This window comes from Heterocephalus glaber, unplaced genomic scaffold, assembly GCF_053883595.1.
Source record: "Heterocephalus glaber isolate CG9 unplaced genomic scaffold, H.glaber_assembly_v1.0 deba00001141, whole genome shotgun sequence".
NCBI classification, from domain to species: domain Eukaryota; kingdom Metazoa; phylum Chordata; class Mammalia; order Rodentia; family Bathyergidae; genus Heterocephalus; species Heterocephalus glaber.
The window spans coordinates 407,987-424,788 of NW_028258201.1; the positions used below are offsets into that span (position 1 = coordinate 407,987).

General features: G+C 55.6%; 1 protein-coding gene across 7 annotated transcripts; it reads left to right on the plus strand.

Moving 5' to 3' along the window:
• Positions 1 to 1,024: 1,024 nt before the first annotated feature.
• Abcf1 (ATP binding cassette subfamily F member 1) lies at positions 1,025 to 16,105 on the plus strand. Of its 7 annotated transcripts, none has more exons than XM_013072926.3 (25): positions 1,025 to 1,177; positions 6,074 to 6,120; positions 6,427 to 6,516; positions 6,649 to 6,778; positions 6,860 to 6,897; positions 7,019 to 7,132; positions 7,604 to 7,678; positions 7,757 to 7,867; positions 8,537 to 8,632; positions 8,869 to 8,991; positions 9,109 to 9,209; positions 9,310 to 9,395; positions 9,564 to 9,703; positions 9,786 to 9,934; positions 10,125 to 10,208; positions 10,351 to 10,475; positions 10,633 to 10,745; positions 10,823 to 10,994; positions 11,094 to 11,168; positions 11,258 to 11,328; positions 12,143 to 12,175; positions 12,259 to 12,427; positions 12,511 to 12,575; positions 12,687 to 12,759; positions 12,855 to 16,105. In XM_013072926.3, exons 1-25 carry the CDS (start codon positions 1,105 to 1,107, stop codon positions 13,019 to 13,021), a joined length of 2,520 nt encoding a protein of 839 aa, XP_012928380.2. In that variant the 5' UTR covers positions 1,025 to 1,104; the 3' UTR covers positions 13,022 to 16,105. The 7 variants fall into 7 exon arrangements, with proteins under 7 accessions (XP_012928380.2, XP_004847148.2, XP_087066521.1 ...); XM_004847091.3 differs by having other exon boundaries at positions 6,652 to 6,778; XM_021260169.2 differs by lacking the exon at positions 1,025 to 1,177 and adding an exon at positions 1,296 to 1,858 and having other exon boundaries at positions 6,652 to 6,778.
• The last annotated feature ends 697 nt before the right edge of the window (positions 16,106 to 16,802 follow it).

Here is a 16,802-nt window from a genome sequence, read left to right on the forward strand (position 1 = left end):
GAAAAGCAACCTCCAGGTTCCGGAGCCCAGTAATGGTCACTAGGCTTTAAACAGCTGGGTTCATGAGCCTGGAACACAGGGGAGACACTGGGGCAGCAGGAGACACTTCAACATCTCCATTCCTTACAGAGGGTATTTCTGCCCTCAATAAAGAGGAGTGGCAAAGGTGGAGCCCTGAGATACCTTAACAGTCAGACCTCAGGAGGAGAATCCAGCAGGGACAGGAAAGGGAGCAAAGAAAACAAAGGAGTGAGCAGCTGTCACATATTTCTGGGGCAGTGAGGCTGAGTCAGAACCCTGGCCCTGTGTCTGCTGACTCGGCAAGAATGAATCCGAGCAGCGGTGAGGACAGAAGCGAGATTGTGGCTTCAGAACAAAGCAGGAGCGACAGGACTACAGGCACTCTCTGATCAAGCTTCCCAACTATATTATTTTTATTTATTTAGCGGTACTGGGGATTGAACCCAGGGACTCACTACCAGTTAGCTACATCTCTAGCCTTTTTCATATTTTTAAAATTTTGAGACAGGGTCTTGGTAAATTAGCCCAGGTCACACTTGAACTTTGTTCCTCCTGCTTCAGCCTCCTGAGTGCTGGTAATACAGGCCTGCCCAGCCCTACACCAATTAAGTGGTAGTGAGAAGTGAAGCTACGGCTTGTCGGTGGCTTCAAGGGCATATGTCAACATTTATCAGGCTGCACACTTTTCAGGTCATTGTCTTTTTTTGTATTGCGGTTTCTTGGAGGGGACGCTGTACACTTCGGGATTTTTAACAAGTGAACACTGGACAGACAGGACGACGTCCTCTTTGTTGGTCCGTCTTTTCTGCCTTTCATTAGTCATAAGGAGACGGCAGAAGCAGAATCCACTTAAAAAAAAAAAAAAAAAAGTATGCCTCAGCTGCGTCGTACTTTCCAGAAATTACTGTGTAAATTCCTCGAGGGTCACCAACCCAACCGGACTTCCTGGGAGCAGGGATGCTGGCCCCGACCACCAGGCCGGACCACGCCCCCCGCCTGGAGAGCCCGCCTCTTTGGGAAACCACGCTGCCGGAAGCGGAAATAGTGTCGGGTGCCGCCGGAGTGGCCGTAACTGCTGTCGCGATGCCGAAGGGGCCCAAGCGGCAACCACCGGAGCCCGAGTGGATCGGGGACGGAGAGGTCACGCGCTCTGCCGGTGAGTGTGGCGGCAGGGAGGAAGTGGGAAAGGAAGGCGAGGACACGGGAGAGTCCGCGTGCCTCCGGAGGAGTCGCGGAGCGCGGGACTGCCCAGGCCCCGCGGGCCACTGCGCATGTGCGCCGCGGCCGGGCCGCACCGGCCGGCTGAGGAACTGGGAGCGGGACCGGAAGCTTCGGGTCGGTCCACGCCAGCGAGCCTCGGTGGACCGGCCGGGGGACGAGGGGAGCGTGTGGTGCCGAGCAGGAGGTGGGGAGAGATGAGAAAGCCCTCTCTTGTGGACCTTTCCCCCACCGTCCTGCCGCACGGGAACACTCGACCTCTGCCTCGACCTCCCCTTCCGCTCGCGCACGCGTGCTCGCCTCGGGAGCCGATGATGCCCCTTGTTCCTCGAGAGGGTGACTGCGTGTGCTCGCCATAGCTCGCCACATTGGACCTAGCTGGAGCAAGTGTCGATTTTGGAGGTTAGGATGGGGGCTCAGGGTGTAGCTCCGTGGTGGAACACTTGTGTCCCGTGCGCGAGGCTCTGCTTCGATATTCAGCGCATCGTGGAGGAGATAAGGCTTAAGAGCAGTGAATATTTACTGAGCGGTTGTTTCAAGTTCACCACTTTATAGTGTACTTTGGGAGTGGAAAGAAAAAATAGGAAGACATCCTACTAAGCTCGAAGTCACTTCAAGGGTAGGTAAAGTGGACACAGGTAACTACCATACACAGTGACTACTGTTGTAAGCGTTTATGGGATGCCTGTTGTATGCTGGGTCTTGTGCAGGGGAACTGGGAATGAATCCATGCCTGTAATCCCAGCACTCTGGGAGTCTGAGGCACCAGCATCGCAAGTTTGAGCTGTCCCGGGCAGTGTAGTGGCTTTGCAAGACTGTCTCAAAATGAAAAAAAGGGCTGGGGAGGTAGCTCAGTGGCAGGGCGCTCTTGGCTTCAAGTCCCAGAACTGCCCCACCCCACCAAAGAAAAGCCTTTTGCCAGAAGCAGTGTCCCAGACACTTGGGAGGCAAAAGCAGGAGGATCAGTTGAGCCCCATAGAGAGCAACCTGGACAACATAGCAAGCGCCCATCTTTAAAAAACAAAAACAAAAAGCCACAGGTCCTCAAGGGCACCCACCCCAGTGGAAGGGACAGAGCATTAAACCTCGGTGATTGGTGAGTGTGGTGGATGTGCCTGAGACTCCTGTGAGACTACCTACAAGTAAGGTAGGAATGGTATCAGCAAAACCTCCAGGAGCCGGGAGTGGGTACTAGTTAAGCTCTTTCTTGAAGGGTGAGTGTGAGTTGGCAAGAGGAAGACATTCCAAGCAGAAGAAGTCATTTGTACAGAGAGGTATAGGTGAGCCGGGCTGGTTCCCACTGGAACAGGTGACCAGAGCGGTGGGGTTGGAAGATGTCCAGGAGATGGCTCTGAAAGGGTTCCTGTGCTGTTCCAAGAAGTTTAATTCCAGAGAGTAAGAAGGAGAGCCCATCCAAGGGCATAGGAATGCCCGGAGCATCTCATTCTGAGATCACTGGCTGGGCAGGATGGTGTCATCAGGTGGGCCATTTAGAAGAAGGCCCTGGTAGTGATTCGGGTGAGACGTCCTGAAGCAGTGATGGCAAACCTTTTAGGGTTTTCAATGATACAGACAGCCCGCTGCAGCACGGGTGCCATAGGTTCACTTCTGTCCTAAAGGAACAAGCCAAGACAGTTAAGACTAAGTTCACTCAGGACATGGATTGGTCCGGAACTTGATGGGGGCTAAAGAATTAAGAGTGACACTCACTTCAGTAGCCCATGGGTAGGGACTGAATGGAGAGCGAGCAAGGGCTGTAGGGTGGGAAGAGATGAGGTTAGCTTTTGCATGAGAGACTGCGGACTGAGCAAAGGACAAAAGGCAGTCAGAGGAACTGCAATGCTTTAGCCAACAGTCTGGGAAGCCAAGTTAGGGAAAGGGAGCAGCCAGAGAAACGGGAAGCAAATGAGCAAGCAGGATCCTGAAGTAAGAAGAAGAGGGATGCAGAGGCAGCCAGCAGGAGTGTTTCGGAGGGGCCAGCCAAGTGAGGACTCAAAAATTACTTTTCAGATGGAGAGCTACAGGGTCATTGGCAACTTAGACAAAAGTAGTATTCATTAGGAGACATTAACTGTGTCAGATTCCAGTAAGGATTGAATATCTCTTACCGGAAATGCTCAGGACCAGTATTTTGCATTTTGGATATTTGTATATACGTAATGAGTTACCTTGGCAATGAGACAATTTATGTTTCATATACACATAACTTGAAGGGCTTTTTTTTTTTTCCAAGAAGCAGTTGCCACTTTTTCCAAAAGTGAGGAGTGTGGGAGAAACAGGCTTTGCAGAGCAAGCATGGGCTGAGTAAAGCAAAAAAGAGGGTAAAAGCAAAAATAGAAATACATACTGTGTCTGAGAAATGCAGCTCAGGCTATCATGGGAAGTCACGATAGCTTGAAGATAGTTTTATACAATTTTTTTTTTGCTACCGGGGATCAACCTCGGGACCTCGCACTTGCAAGGCAGGTGGTGGAACCAATGAGCTAAATCCCTGGCCCCTGTACAGTATTCTTAATGATTTTGTGCGTGAGACAAAGTTTCTTGTGTGATTTTCCACTTGTGACATTAAGTTGGCACTTACAGAGCCTTAGACTGGAGCACATGTGTTCAAAAAGGGGTATGGTTGCGGGTGTGGCTCAGTAGCACAGCTCTCGCCTGGCATGCACAAAGCCCTGGTTCCATCCCCAGCACCATAAAAAGAAAGGAAAAGGAAGGGGAGACAAGGAAGTGTTGCTAATGTGAACTACACTTTGAGACTCAGTAAAGACATGGGTAGGGAAAAATAGTGCAGATGTAAGAGTGTCTTTCTTTGTTGGGGACAGGTAAGTGACAAATGAAAGCCAGTGTAGCTTTTTTGTTTCCCTTTTTCTCAGAACTGGGGATTGAACCAGGGCCTTCACACTGAGCTCCACCCCCACGGTCGCCCCGCTTTTACACAGGGCTTCACTAAGTTCCCCGGGCTGGGCTTGAATTTTCAGTGCTCCTGCCTCAGCCGCCCTAACCTCAGTTGTGCCTTGGTGCTACACTTTCTCACTCCTGAACCCAGCGCAGGCTCTTCCTCGCCCTATGGTCAGGTAGATTGGAGTAGACCTTAAAGTGTGAGTGAGATTTAAAGGAAGACAGCATGGTGTGGTTGTGCGATTCCTTGAGGAGAAAGTGTCGTTCTTTCTGATGTCCTCTGAGGGTCCTTCCTCTTGGTGCCCGTGGGATTAAACTCCTAGGACTGGCACATGAAGCCTTCGTCACTGGTCCTGCTCAGCCTTCCAGCCCATCACTCCAGCTACCCTACTGGGAACAGAAGCTGCAGTGTGTTGGGGTGGAGGACACAGATGCAGAGAGAGACCAGTGTGCCTGGGGCTGCCCAGGGAGCAGAAAGAGGCCAGCATCCTGGGCAGAAGTGAGGCTGGGAGACGGGAGGGACCCATGTGACATGCTCGTGCCCTTTACTTACCAGATACTGGTGGGTGTGGCCTGTGGGTTTCACACCCGATGTATCCCAAGTTGAGTTCCTGACCTCCTTCCTGACCCCCTGTCCCCCACACAGGGCAGGTGGGGGTAGTGAGCTTTCTCTTGCGTTATTTCCTAACTTAGTAAGCAGAGCCACCAGCCAACCAGTTTTTCTATCTAAAAAGAGCAGTGGCCTTTGCATTCTCTCGCTTTCCATTAAGTTATTGGTACATTTTAGGTATACAATATGATGACATTCACCACTGGGAACTTGTACCCTTACATGACGAATCTTGGCTCTTATTTTCTCCCTTCCCCTGCCCTCCACCCCCTCCACCCCTCCCTATTTACAGAGACTTTGTTTCCATTTTTTCCTTTTCTCATATTTTTTCCTTTCTCTTCTTTCCCTTCCCCTAGCCCTCCCATTCCCCTACCCCTTTAGACCTTTTCTTCCTATTCACATTGTCTGTTGTACATTTTGATTCTCATTTACCTGTTCAGTTTCTCACACCAGAGAAACTATTTGGTATTTACACATGTGCGTCCTATTTATTTCACTTAAGAATACAGCCTGCATGTGATCCATGTAGCTATAGATGCCTCTAGTTTCTCATTCTTTATGGCTGAGTAGGATTCCCATCCTTTCACTTTTTTCCTGACCTCTGGCTCTACCCTGTGGATTCTGCTTCTCTTCCCCTTGCCGCTGCCCTAGACCAGGCCCCTGCTGTTTGAGCCCTGACTGCCAAGTGGACTCTGTCCCCGCTAGTCCTGGCTTACTGGCACTGCGCGGCCAGGGTGAGACCCATGAGTGCAGAAGCGACTGTGCCCATCAGGCCCCCACTCCTTGACCTGGGTGTGAGGCCCCCCCAGTGTCGAGCGGCTGTGCGCCCCGGAACCCAGCAGATAGCTGATAATGGCTTCCAGACCTCCTGCCCAGGCCTGAATGCATCTCCACAGGGGTCCTGGACTGGGCCGGGGCAGGCCCTCCTCACCCCACGCGTAGGCCTGCCCTCCTTTTCCGTGCTTTGTTTCGGTTCTTCGAGAGAGTCTCACTGTGCAGTGCGATCCTCCTGCCTCGGTGTCCTGCATGCTGGGGTCACAGGCACGTGCTGGCACACCCGGCCTTTACCGGCCCCTTGGAGCCCTCAGCACACTTGCGGCTGCTTGTGTGCTGCCTCATGGGACACAGATGCCGTGTGACACAGCTTCGTGAGGAGATGTTTGTGGCCATGGATGGAGGTGGAGGCCCCTTCGGGACAGTGCAGGGTCCAGGGAGTGGCAGTTGAGTTAGAAAAACAGTTGGGGAGAGGCCTGTGAGCTGTGAGGGGAGCTCAGGCAGCTTTGGAATTGAGAGGCAAGAATTCATGGTGCCTGCTTTACCTTCCAGAGAAGGTGGTGAAGAAAGGGAAGAAAGACAAGAAGACCAAAAAGACGGTGAGCAAACGGGGGCTCGGGAGAAGTGACTGGGTGTTTGTGGGCAGATGCAGTGAGCGTGCACAGGAGGGAGGGCTCTGAGGGAGCTCAGCGGCCTTGACAAGAGACGGGCAGCAGCTGGGCTGGCCTGCACCTGTGCTCGCAGCTCCTCGGGAGGTGGAGGGGCGCTTGCTGCCCTGGGCCACACAGCAAGACCCCATTCCAAAACATGAGAGACAAAACAGCCACTGAGAGAGGGGAGGACGGGTGTGGGGAGGGCCTGCAGGCCTGGGAGCCCTGCTTGCCCGTGTCCTGACCCCTTTGTAGTTCTTTGAGGAGCTGGCAATAGATGATAAGCAGGCCGGAGCGGAAGAGAAGGTGCCCAGAGAGAAGGAGCCGCCGCAGCAGCAGCAGCAGGTACTAGGACGGCCTGGCCCTGGGCTTCTGATCCACCTGCCCCCAGCCCACACGGCCCACTCAGCCCTCGGGCAGCTCCCCGCGCAGGCTCCGCGCGGGCCGGGCTTCGCTCCCCACCTTTCTTTCTTTCAGCAGCAAAAGAAGAAGCAGGACGCCCGGAAGGGCCGGCGGAAGAAGGGTGTGGACGACGATGGCGAGGAGAGGGAGCTGATGGAGCGCCTCAAGAAGCTGTCTGTCCCGGCCAGTGACGAGGAGGACGGGGGTGAGTGGCAGGGGCCCGGGCGCCCCCCGCGCTGCAGGGGGAGCCTCCTCTCACCTGCCTGCCCACCCCTTGTCGCCTCAGTGCCCGCCCCGACGCCCCGCGGAGGAAAGAAGGCCAAGGTGAGCTGTCTGTCGGGGGAGCAGAGGCCCCGGGCGCAGCCGTGGCTCCCACTGAGCCCTGCGCCCTCCTCCTCCTCCTCTCCTCCTCCTCCTCCTCCTCCTCCTCCTCCTCCTCCTCTAGGGCGGCAATGCTTTTGCAGCCCTGATTCAAGATCAGAGTGAGGAGGAGGAGGAGGAAGAGGAAGAAAAACACCCTCCTAAGCCTGCCAAGCCGGAGAAAGATCGTATCAACAAGGTGAGGTGGAGGCCCTGCCGCTCGCTGCCGCCCCACTTAGCCTTCTGGCCAGGTGCAGCAACAGCTTGCTCTGACTGGCCCTTCCTGCCCGTGCAGCTTTGTCTTACTGCAGTGTCACATTCACCTTTGAAGAATACTCTGTCCCTCAGTCACCCACAGTGATTGCTCTTGCTTAATCTTAGAATCTAAAGCCGTGGCCTTCGTCCTTGCCCTTCCCCTTGGCACCCTGGCTGTAGCATGGGTCTGCTCTGACCGTGTCCATGCGGAAGCTTTGTTCCGCTGCTGCTTCCCCTCAGCCCTTGTCCAGCGCTCTGCCCCGGCCTGGCCTCCTCCGGCGCTGTGCTGCTTGCCGCCTCAGCTCTGGTGTGTCTCACCTCAGGCAGGAGGCCAGGGCTTAGCAGCGCGAAGCATAGTGTGCTCTTGCACAGTGGTCCTGCCACAGCAGCCAGTCCGTGCGTGTGTGTCCTGCAGGCTGTGTCTGAGGAGCAGCAGCCTGGGCTCAGGAGCAAAAAGGGAAAGGAAGAGAAGGCCAGAGGGAAGGCCAAGGTAAGAAAGTGACCAGCATGAGGAGGCTCTGGAGGCCAGGGGTTCGAGTGCTTGTCAGGCCTGTCTTTTCCCTGTTAGCCTCAAAACAAATTTGCTGCCCTGGACGATGAAGAGGAAGATGGAGAAGATGAGGAAGACATACGGAAAGAAGAGGAGCCTCCCACGCAAGGGAAGGCGAGGGCAGAGCAGGTGCGTGTGTTGCTGGGGGGCCCGGCCCAGGGAGCTTCTCAGCATCCAGGCGGGGTCTTCGGTCGCTGTTGGGGATGGCCAGGGAGCACACGTCAGCTTCGCAGTCTGTATGCGACCGCTCTGCATCACTCTTCTCCGTTTCTCTTTTTTACAACTCTGAAAATGTAACGAGTGTTTTCATCTCGCGGGCTGAGGCTGTACAGCAGCAAGCATCAGACAGACCCGGCCTGTGGGCTGTCAGTCCTGAGAGGGAAGAGCCCTGGAGCTGGTGTCAGGCAGCCTGCTTCCAGCTCTGCCTGTATCTCGCGCTCCGTGCTCCACGCGTCTGCGCAGTGCGAGGTCAGGGGTCGACTGAGCCCTTCTGGCGCTTTCTGGTTGTGTGATTCTACCGTGTTTCTCAGCAGTTGAGAAAAGGGGCTGCCCTTCACACTGGATGTTACCATGTGAACCGCAGGCCCTGCCTTGGTACGAAGGAAGCTCACTCAGCCTCAGTTACACGGTCTTGGGAGTTGTTAGATTTCCTGCCATGTGGTTGTACCATCATGAGGCAGAATTTGAGAAAGGGCTGCAGCAGATCCAGGCAGAAGATGGGCGCGAGAAGCGCTCGCAGGCCGGCCTGGCCCCAGCCCCGGCCCCGCCCCGGTTTTGCTCATCCCCCAGTTTTCACAGGGTTCCGAGGAAGGAGGAGGAGAGGCGGTTGACTCTAAGGCAGAGGATCCCTTGGCTCACCTTAGCAAAAAGGAGAAGAAAAAGCTGAAGAAACAGGTGAAGCATTGCTTCTTCTTGGTCAGCTAAGGGGGTTTGACTTTTTTTGCCTTTTTGACTAAGGAACTTGTGGGTTTGGGGACTCTTTCTAGGAGAGAAACAAGCGGAGAGAGGGAAGAGCTCTGTTCTCGGAGCCCGGTCTCAGTGTGCGGCACTGTGGGATTGTGTCCTGGTGCGGGCAGACGGCTGACCACGTAGATGGCCTCATTCATACACAGCCTTTTCTTCCTTCGCAGATGGATTATGAGCGCCAGGTGGCGTCATTAAAAGCAGCTAATGCCGCCGAAAATGATTTCTCCGTGTCCCAGGCAGAGGTGTCCTCGCGCCAGGCCATGCTAGAAAACGCTTCTGACATCAAGGTGAGGTCCGGGGGAGGTAGCACCCTGGGGCTGGGAGAGGCTGCTGCCTTGGCTTCCTTAGCACAGGAGGCCCCTTACCCCCGTGTCCCTTCCCTTCCCCTGCCCTGCCGGCTGCAGCTAGAGAAGTTCAGCATCTCAGCCCATGGCAAGGAGCTGTTTGTCAACGCTGATCTCTTCATTGTAGCTGGCCGTCGCTACGGGCTGGTGGGACCCAACGGGTAAGGATGCAGCGGGCTGTGGGGAGGGAAAGGGAAAGGGCTTTCCCATGGCGCCCACCCGGGCTCACGGCTCTCGGGTCTCGGCTCTCACCTCTCCCAGCAAGGGCAAGACCACGCTTCTCAAGCACATCGCCAACCGCGCCCTGAGCATCCCTCCCAACATTGATGTACTGCTGTGCGAGCAGGGTGAGGCTGGGCCTGGGCCTGGGACGGGTGGGTGCTGGAGAGAGGCAGGAAGCAGGGATACGGGGCTTGAGAGGCACTGTGCTGGGCAGGGTCATCTGCCGGAAGTGGGCCTGAGGGACGTAAGGGGGTCGCTGGCCGGGAGTGGCCTGATTGCTCTCCTGCTCCCAGAGGTGGTAGCGGATGAGACACCGGCCGTACAGGCCGTCCTTCGAGCTGACACCAAGCGGTTGAAGCTGCTGGAGGAGGAGCGCCGGCTGCAGGGGCAGCTGGAGCAGGGGGACGACACAGCTGCCGAGAAGCTGGAGAAGGTAGAGGAGAAGGCGCAGGGGACAGGCACTGAGACTTGGGTCCCTGGGCCCTCGCACACCGTCCTCTTCTCCCTGTCCCCAGGTGTACGAGGAATTGCGGGCCACAGGGGCAGCGGCTGCAGAGGCCAAAGCGCGGCGGATCCTGGCTGGCCTGGGCTTTGACCCTGAGATGCAGAATCGGCCCACACAGAAGTTCTCGGGGGGCTGGCGCATGCGTGTCTCCCTGGCCAGGTGGGCGGCTGCCCTGCATGACCAGGGCCTCCCCCTCCCCACTCCTCCGCTGTGTGCTGTGAGGCCTTGAGGTCTGCCCTCATCTCTCCCTGCCCGTTCTGTCAGTGTCTCCTCCTGGGCCTTCTCTGAGGAGTCAGGAGGGAGTGTCCTCCGAGGGTGGTGCTCCCGTGACTCCGCTCTGCCCCTCTAGAGCGCTCTTCATGGAGCCCACGCTGCTGATGCTGGATGAGCCCACCAACCACCTGGACCTCAACGCCGTCATCTGGCTGAACAAGTGCGTCGCCCGTGCCCGGCCCTCCCTGCGTGGAGTGCCTCTCCCCTCGCCCTGGCTGCCCTTTCCCGGCCGTCGGTCGGACTTATCTCTTGTCCCTGCCTCTCTGTTGTGACCCTTCCTTTCATATTCTTCCTGAACCCAGCTACCTTCAGGGCTGGCGGAAGACGCTGCTGATCGTCTCCCACGACCAGGGCTTCCTGGATGATGTGTGCACGGATATCATCCATCTGGATGCCCAGCGGCTGCACTACTACAGGGGCAATTACAGTGAGTGGAGGGCAGCCTGGGAAGGGCTGGGCGGGCGCAGGCCCAGGACAGTGCTGAGCCCAGGCTCTGCTGGCCTGCAGCCGGCCGTGCTCCAGCCTCTCCCGGGGTGTCCCTCTGGGAGCGGCTGCCACTGAGGCCTGGCTCCCTCTCTGCCCAGTGACCTTTAAGAAGATGTACCAGCAGAAGCAGAAGGAGCTGCTGAAGCAGTACGAGAAGCAGGAGAAGAAGCTGAAGGAGCTGAAGGCTGGTGGCAAGTCCACCAAGCAGGCCGTGAGCGCTGGCTCCTCCCGGCAGGGACGCCGTCCTGGGGCCGCAGCATCTGGACCGCTCCCCTTCTTCCTCTCCAGGAAAAGCAGACAAAGGAAGCCCTGACACGCAAGCAGCAGAAGTGCCGGCGGAAGAACCAGGATGAAGAGGCCCAGGAGGCGCCCGAGCTGCTGAAGCGGCCCCGGGAGTACACTGTGCGCTTTACCTTCCCCGACCCCCCGCCGCTCAGCCCGCCGTTGCTGGGCCTGCACGGTAGGCTCCGTGGGCCTGCGTGGGTGGGAGGGGCGGGGCTTCCTCTGCCTGTGGGGGCCCCTGCCAAGAAGGTAACTTGTGTCTTGTCCTGGCTCTCAGGCGTGACATTTGGCTACGAAGGGCAGAAACCACTCTTCAAGAACCTGGACTTCGGCATTGACATGGAGTCAAGGAGTGAGTGGTGTTGGGCGGCTCAGGACATGGAGCAGGAGCATAGTCTGAGGCCTCCTTGTCTGACCCCTCTCTTCCTCTTCCTCTTGCAGTCTGCATCGTGGGCCCTAACGGCGTGGGGAAGAGCACACTGCTGCTGCTGCTGACTGGCAAGCTGACTCCGGTGAGTCCTGGAGCACAGGAAGTGTGCAGGCGCCCCCTGCAGGCGGGGTTCGCAACCACTCACCACCTTGGGAAAAGGGGGAGCTTTAGTGCAGTTCCAGGAGAGGCCGGAGGGCCGGAGCCTACCTTGGGTGGGACCCCATGTGTTTCATTATGTAAGAACTCCTGTCCATGAGAGAATGGTTAAAATTGCATATGCCAAGAGGAAAATACCGAGAGAACTGGCATTAATTTTTGGTGGATAGCTTTCTCCTTTTTCCTGTGCAAGTGTGCAGTTTTTCTTACAAAATGAATTGTTCTGCAGCCAGCCTTTTCCACAGGACACCTTCAGGTGTTTTCTGCACTCGTGGTGACATGTGCACACATTCGCTTATGCCTTATCATACTTCATTTGGTGGCAGCTGCCTGGGATTGCTCTTGGGACTTAGTGGGTCACCAGGTCGCATGTTAGAAGGTGCAGCTGCTTCTCGAGGGTGTGGAGCACTGTGTCCCATGCCCACACCGTGCAGGTCTCCAGAGAAGCTGCCTTAGCTCCCCGGTGGGAACAGCTTCACGCTGTGCTCTGTGGCTCCCGTGCTCGAGCGTCAGCCCCTTCCCTCTCCTGCCTCACTTTGCTCTTACTCCCCTTTGGCCCTCAGCTCCTCTGCTTTCCTGGCTGTGCCTTTGTCTTGTCATGGAGAGCGTCCTGTCCCTTTTTCTGTGTGCCCTTGATCCCAGCCCAGTTCTAGTTCTTGTTTCCCTGCAGAAAAGTTGGGATACAGAGAGGAGCTCCTTTGCCCCACTTCCTCCTCTGACCACTTGATCTTTCCTTGTAGACCCGAGGGGAAATGAGAAAGAACCACCGGCTGGTAAGTTGGCTTTGGAAAAGGAGGAGTGATGGCCTGACGGAGGACGTGTGGCCGTGACAGATCACCTCCCTCTCCCTGGGCAGAAAATCGGCTTCTTCAACCAGCAGTACGCAGAGCAGCTGCGCCTGGAGGAGACGGCCACCGAGTATCTGCAGCGGGGCTTCAACCTGCCCTACCAGGAGGCCCGCAAGTGCCTGGGCCGCTTCGGCCTCGAGAGCCACGCGCACACCATCCAGATCTGCAAGCTCTCGGGTATGGTGGGGGGCAGGAGGGCGCCCACTTGCTCTGCGTGCGAGTGCGTGGCGGGTGTGGCAGAGCCCCTCTCCCTGCTGCAGGTGGGCAGAAGGCCCGGGTTGTGTTCGCAGAGCTGGCCTGTCGGGAGCCCGACGTCCTCATCCTGGTGCGTGGGCTTCGGGGGAGGCACCGGGGGTGGAGGTGGGGCTGCGGGCTGCGGTCCTCAGGTCCTCAGTGGGGGCCTCCTCCTCCCCTCCCGTCTCCCCCCCCCCTGCAGGACGAGCCGACCAACAACTTGGACATCGAGTCCATCGATGCCCTGGGGGAGGCCATCAACGAGTACAAGGGCGGTAAGGAGCACCTGGGAGGGGACTGCACTGCAGCGCCCATGGGCGGAAGCTCCCTCTTCATGTCCTGATCCTCTTCCTCCTCTCTTTCTTCAAAGCCGTAATCATCGTGAGCCATGACGCGCGACTCATCACAGAAACCAGCTGCCAGCTGTGGGTGGTGGAGGAGCAGAGCGTCGGGCAGATTGATGGGGACTTCGAGGACTACAAGCGGGAGGTGTTGGAGGCCCTGGGCGAAGTCATGGTCAGCCGGCCCCGGGAGTGAGAGTCTTCGGGGAGCCCCTGCGAGACGTCCCCAAGTCTCGCAGCTGATTCGCCATGTGACCAGGATACCACTTAGCTTGCTTCCTTCTCTTCGAAAGACCTGTGTGTTTTCCTGTGGTCAAGCGGCAGGCCTTACCCTCGACAGCCTGCAGACCGGGGGACCCTCCTGTCTGTGGCCTCTGTCCGGCCAAGCTCAGGTGGCCCCTGGTCAAGACTCTTCACTCGGAAGCCTGGCTTGGCCCACCTGAAGCTGCAGGCGGCCCCAGCCCTGGAGGAGTCTACTGACTGGGGGTGCACACCTCAGGGCCTTGGCCGAGGAGCCTGAGGCCTGTGGCTACCACCAAGCTCTGGCAGGAGAGGAGAGCGGGAGGAAATAAAGGAGAGGCGTGGCCACCACCGCCGGCACTGCAGGCTGGTGGGAGCGGGGCTGTGCTCGTCCTGTGTGTCGCACTCCGTTTTCTTTCTTGCAGCTTTGAGTCCACCCTGCTTACGCAGATGCAGGCAGACTGAGCGTGCTGTCTTCACTGCACTTACGGGCTGTGCCAGGCTCCTCCCTCCGTTGCCCAGCCTTTCAGACAAGGCAGCAAAGAACGCAGTTCTCCTCCCTGCTGTTTTGGACAAGTCCCTCACTGTCCAAGCTACCACGTGAATGAGGAGGCACTCTGCCCTGTAGTTGGGGGCCATAGTGCTTACCCTTTTGTAAACATTAGCCGACCTAAGCCGGCCCTGGTAGTACATGCCTGTAATCCCAGCACCTGGGAGCTTGAGGCAAGAGGATTGCTAGAGTTCAAGGCCAGCCTGAACTACACAGTGAGACCCTGCCTCAAAACAGAAAGTTAGCCACTCTGGGCATGGTAGTATGTGCTTGTCACAGTTGCTCAGGAGTCTGAGGCAGGAGGATTGAAAGTCTGAGGCTAGCCTGGGCAATTAGGAAGACCCTGTCTCAGAATAAATAATAAGGCCGATGGGGTTAACTGTTAACTGCTTGTGTAGCTTGTGTGAGGTCATGGGTTCAATCACCAGCACTACAAGAAAAGGCACCTGCCAGCACTCGTAGTACTGTCACGTTTACAGGAGATGGGCTCTGCTTTTTTAAATACAGAAGGCTTGAAAGAATAGATGAGCACAGTGGCATGCACCGCTAGGCAGGAGGACCGCGTTTGGGGCCAGCCTGGATGATAGCAAAACCACCTCAAAGAAGGCATAGTGTACATAATGTTTATGTTTACCAGATACGTATTTGTATACGTCACCTTTCTGTTGCTGGGACAAAATACCTGACAGGACTTAAAAGCAAAGTTTATTCTGGGTCATAGGCTGAGGTTTCAGTCCACAGACAGGTGTCTCCAAGGCAGAAACAGGCGGGGAAGGTGGAGCAGCACTGCCCACCTGAGGGAGCCAGGAAGGGAGTGAAAGCAGAAAGGAACGGGGCACAGCCCGGACCTGCACTGCCCTCCACTCCTCTCCCTGGTGAGCTGTTAGCCAGTGAACTGGTAGACTGATCCATTGATGGTACAGCCCAAGATCCAGTCACTTCCCAGGGCCGGGCTCAAGTACAGCAGCCTTTGGGGGACCGTTTAAGCCCTCCCTGCACCCCATCATGCAAAATGCATTTAGTGCGCCTCCAGGGCCCCCATTCTTAACTTTGGTAGCATTGCTTGAAGTCCGCATCCTATCTCCCGTGAAACTCAAGGCAAACTGCAGTGAACCCGTTTCCAAAATCCCCAAGATAAAGTGGCACAGGGTAAACACATTCCCAAAGGAAGAGGATAGAAAAGAATCGGACTAAAGCAAGATGGACCCATTGGGCCAGATGTTTGTTCCTGAGCTCTGTCCAGCACCTGTCTGTGGCAAGGTGAGCCCGAGGCCAGGCAGCCTCCCACCATGACCCAACCTGCTGCTTCCTGCGACTGTTCTTAGCAGACTTCCCGGCATCACTGACATCAGCTTCATGTGTGGCCCTTTGGCCAACTGCAGGCACTCCGAGGCCTTCTGACATGACACCTCCATGGAAGCCCGCGACCCTGTAACCCACATGCTGGTCACTCGCCTGCAAAACAAGCCCTATGGACACTGCAGAGTTCTACAAAGTGAGCTTGACCAGTAGCCAGGTCTACTTGAACCATGGCTGCAGCTTCTGCGGAGGACCCAGACAACTAAGCACTGTTAAATGAATCTTGGGCAAACAACTTGACAGACCTGTGCAGGCAGGGTGCCCCATGTCCTCTGAGCCAGCCTCAGTGCACACCTGTTCCCCCTGAGCTCCTGATGAGTGGGGTGCTGGCCAGTTCCTGAGATGCCCTCAAGGGATCTTTTTGATTGTCCTGGTGCAAACTGTGGCTTTTTAAAGATCCTTATCATTTGACACAGGGTACATTCTTCCCCACTTCCCACTCCCAAATTGTTTATTTTTGTTTTGTCTTTTTACACAGGGTCTCACTATGCAGCTCAGGGTGACCTTGAACTCACTAACCCAGGCTGGCCTTGAATTTGTGATCCTCCTGCCTCAGCCTCCTGAGTGCTGGGATTACAGATGTGTGTCACCACACCTGGCTGTTTCTTTTAGACGTTATCCAACCGTTTATGGGTTTCAACCTTGTGGACTCCTTGTAGTGTTTTTATACTGGTACCTATTTTAGTAGCATCATTCTTTACCTGAGATTTCAGTACATAAATGAATACATAAATGAGAATTTTCTTTTTTTTTTTTTTTTGGAATCTTACAGACATGATTGTAGAGTGGTGCAGTATGTACGAGACTCTATATACAAGACTGCAGTATGACTACCTCTCTGTGAGGGCCTGGTTTTATGCACTATACTACTTAAGCGTGCAGCTACCCATATATAATTTCTTCCTGCAGAATACAGGCTATTAGAAAAAACACTGCTGGGCCGGGGATTTAGCTCAGTGGTTCCGCTGCCTGCCTTGCGATCAGAAGAGCCCGAGTTCAATCCTTGGCAACAAAAAAAAAACCAACAAAAAACACTGCTAACATTAAAAAACATTAGCAACTACCTTTATGTCATCTGATAAAAGAAAAATCTACAGTTTATAAACATTTGCTAAAGACCTTAAAAATTCACTCGTGTCCCTCCTGAATTGTGTCTCTTTTCACTGGTGAGTTTTCTTTTCAGTCTGCAGCCTCTCCGACCTGAACTTCAGAAAGTGCAGCCTTTTCTCAACCTCACGTGTCCACGAGTTTAGCTTCTGTTCCTATGCCCTGCAGCTGAAATGGGGACTGAGTTCATTTTCCAAAGTCAGGCGTGGTGGCGCATAGCTGTCATCCCAACACACCAGAAGGCTGAGGCAGGGGGATCACAAGTCCCAGCCTGGCCGGGGTGGTTTAGCAACTTTACCTCAAAATAGAAAATAAAAAGGGCTGGGGATTCAGCTCAGTGGAAAGGCTCTGGGTTCCATCTCCAGGACTGGAAAAAAAAAGTGTAGACTCAGATGTTTCCACCTGAAGAGAAGGAGAAATGGCACTCAGGAGCGGGACCTGCTCTCAGGCATGCTGGTGTCCCCAAATGAATCGCCACGCTTCTTTGTGAGCGGTGGCCAATGCTAATTATTGGTACTGGGCCACGATAGTCAGACTTTGTGATTTGTTGACAGTAGGTCACGTCCCAGCAGCAGGGGTGAGAGGCAGAACGGTGTTTTAGAGCTGGAGAGGGCGCTGGTGCACCTGGGAAGAGTCGGCAGGAGCCTGACTGCTGAAAGGATGTTTGAGGGTGGGAATGCAAGCTGGAAAGACAGGCTGGAACAGGAGAGAAAGTGCCTGC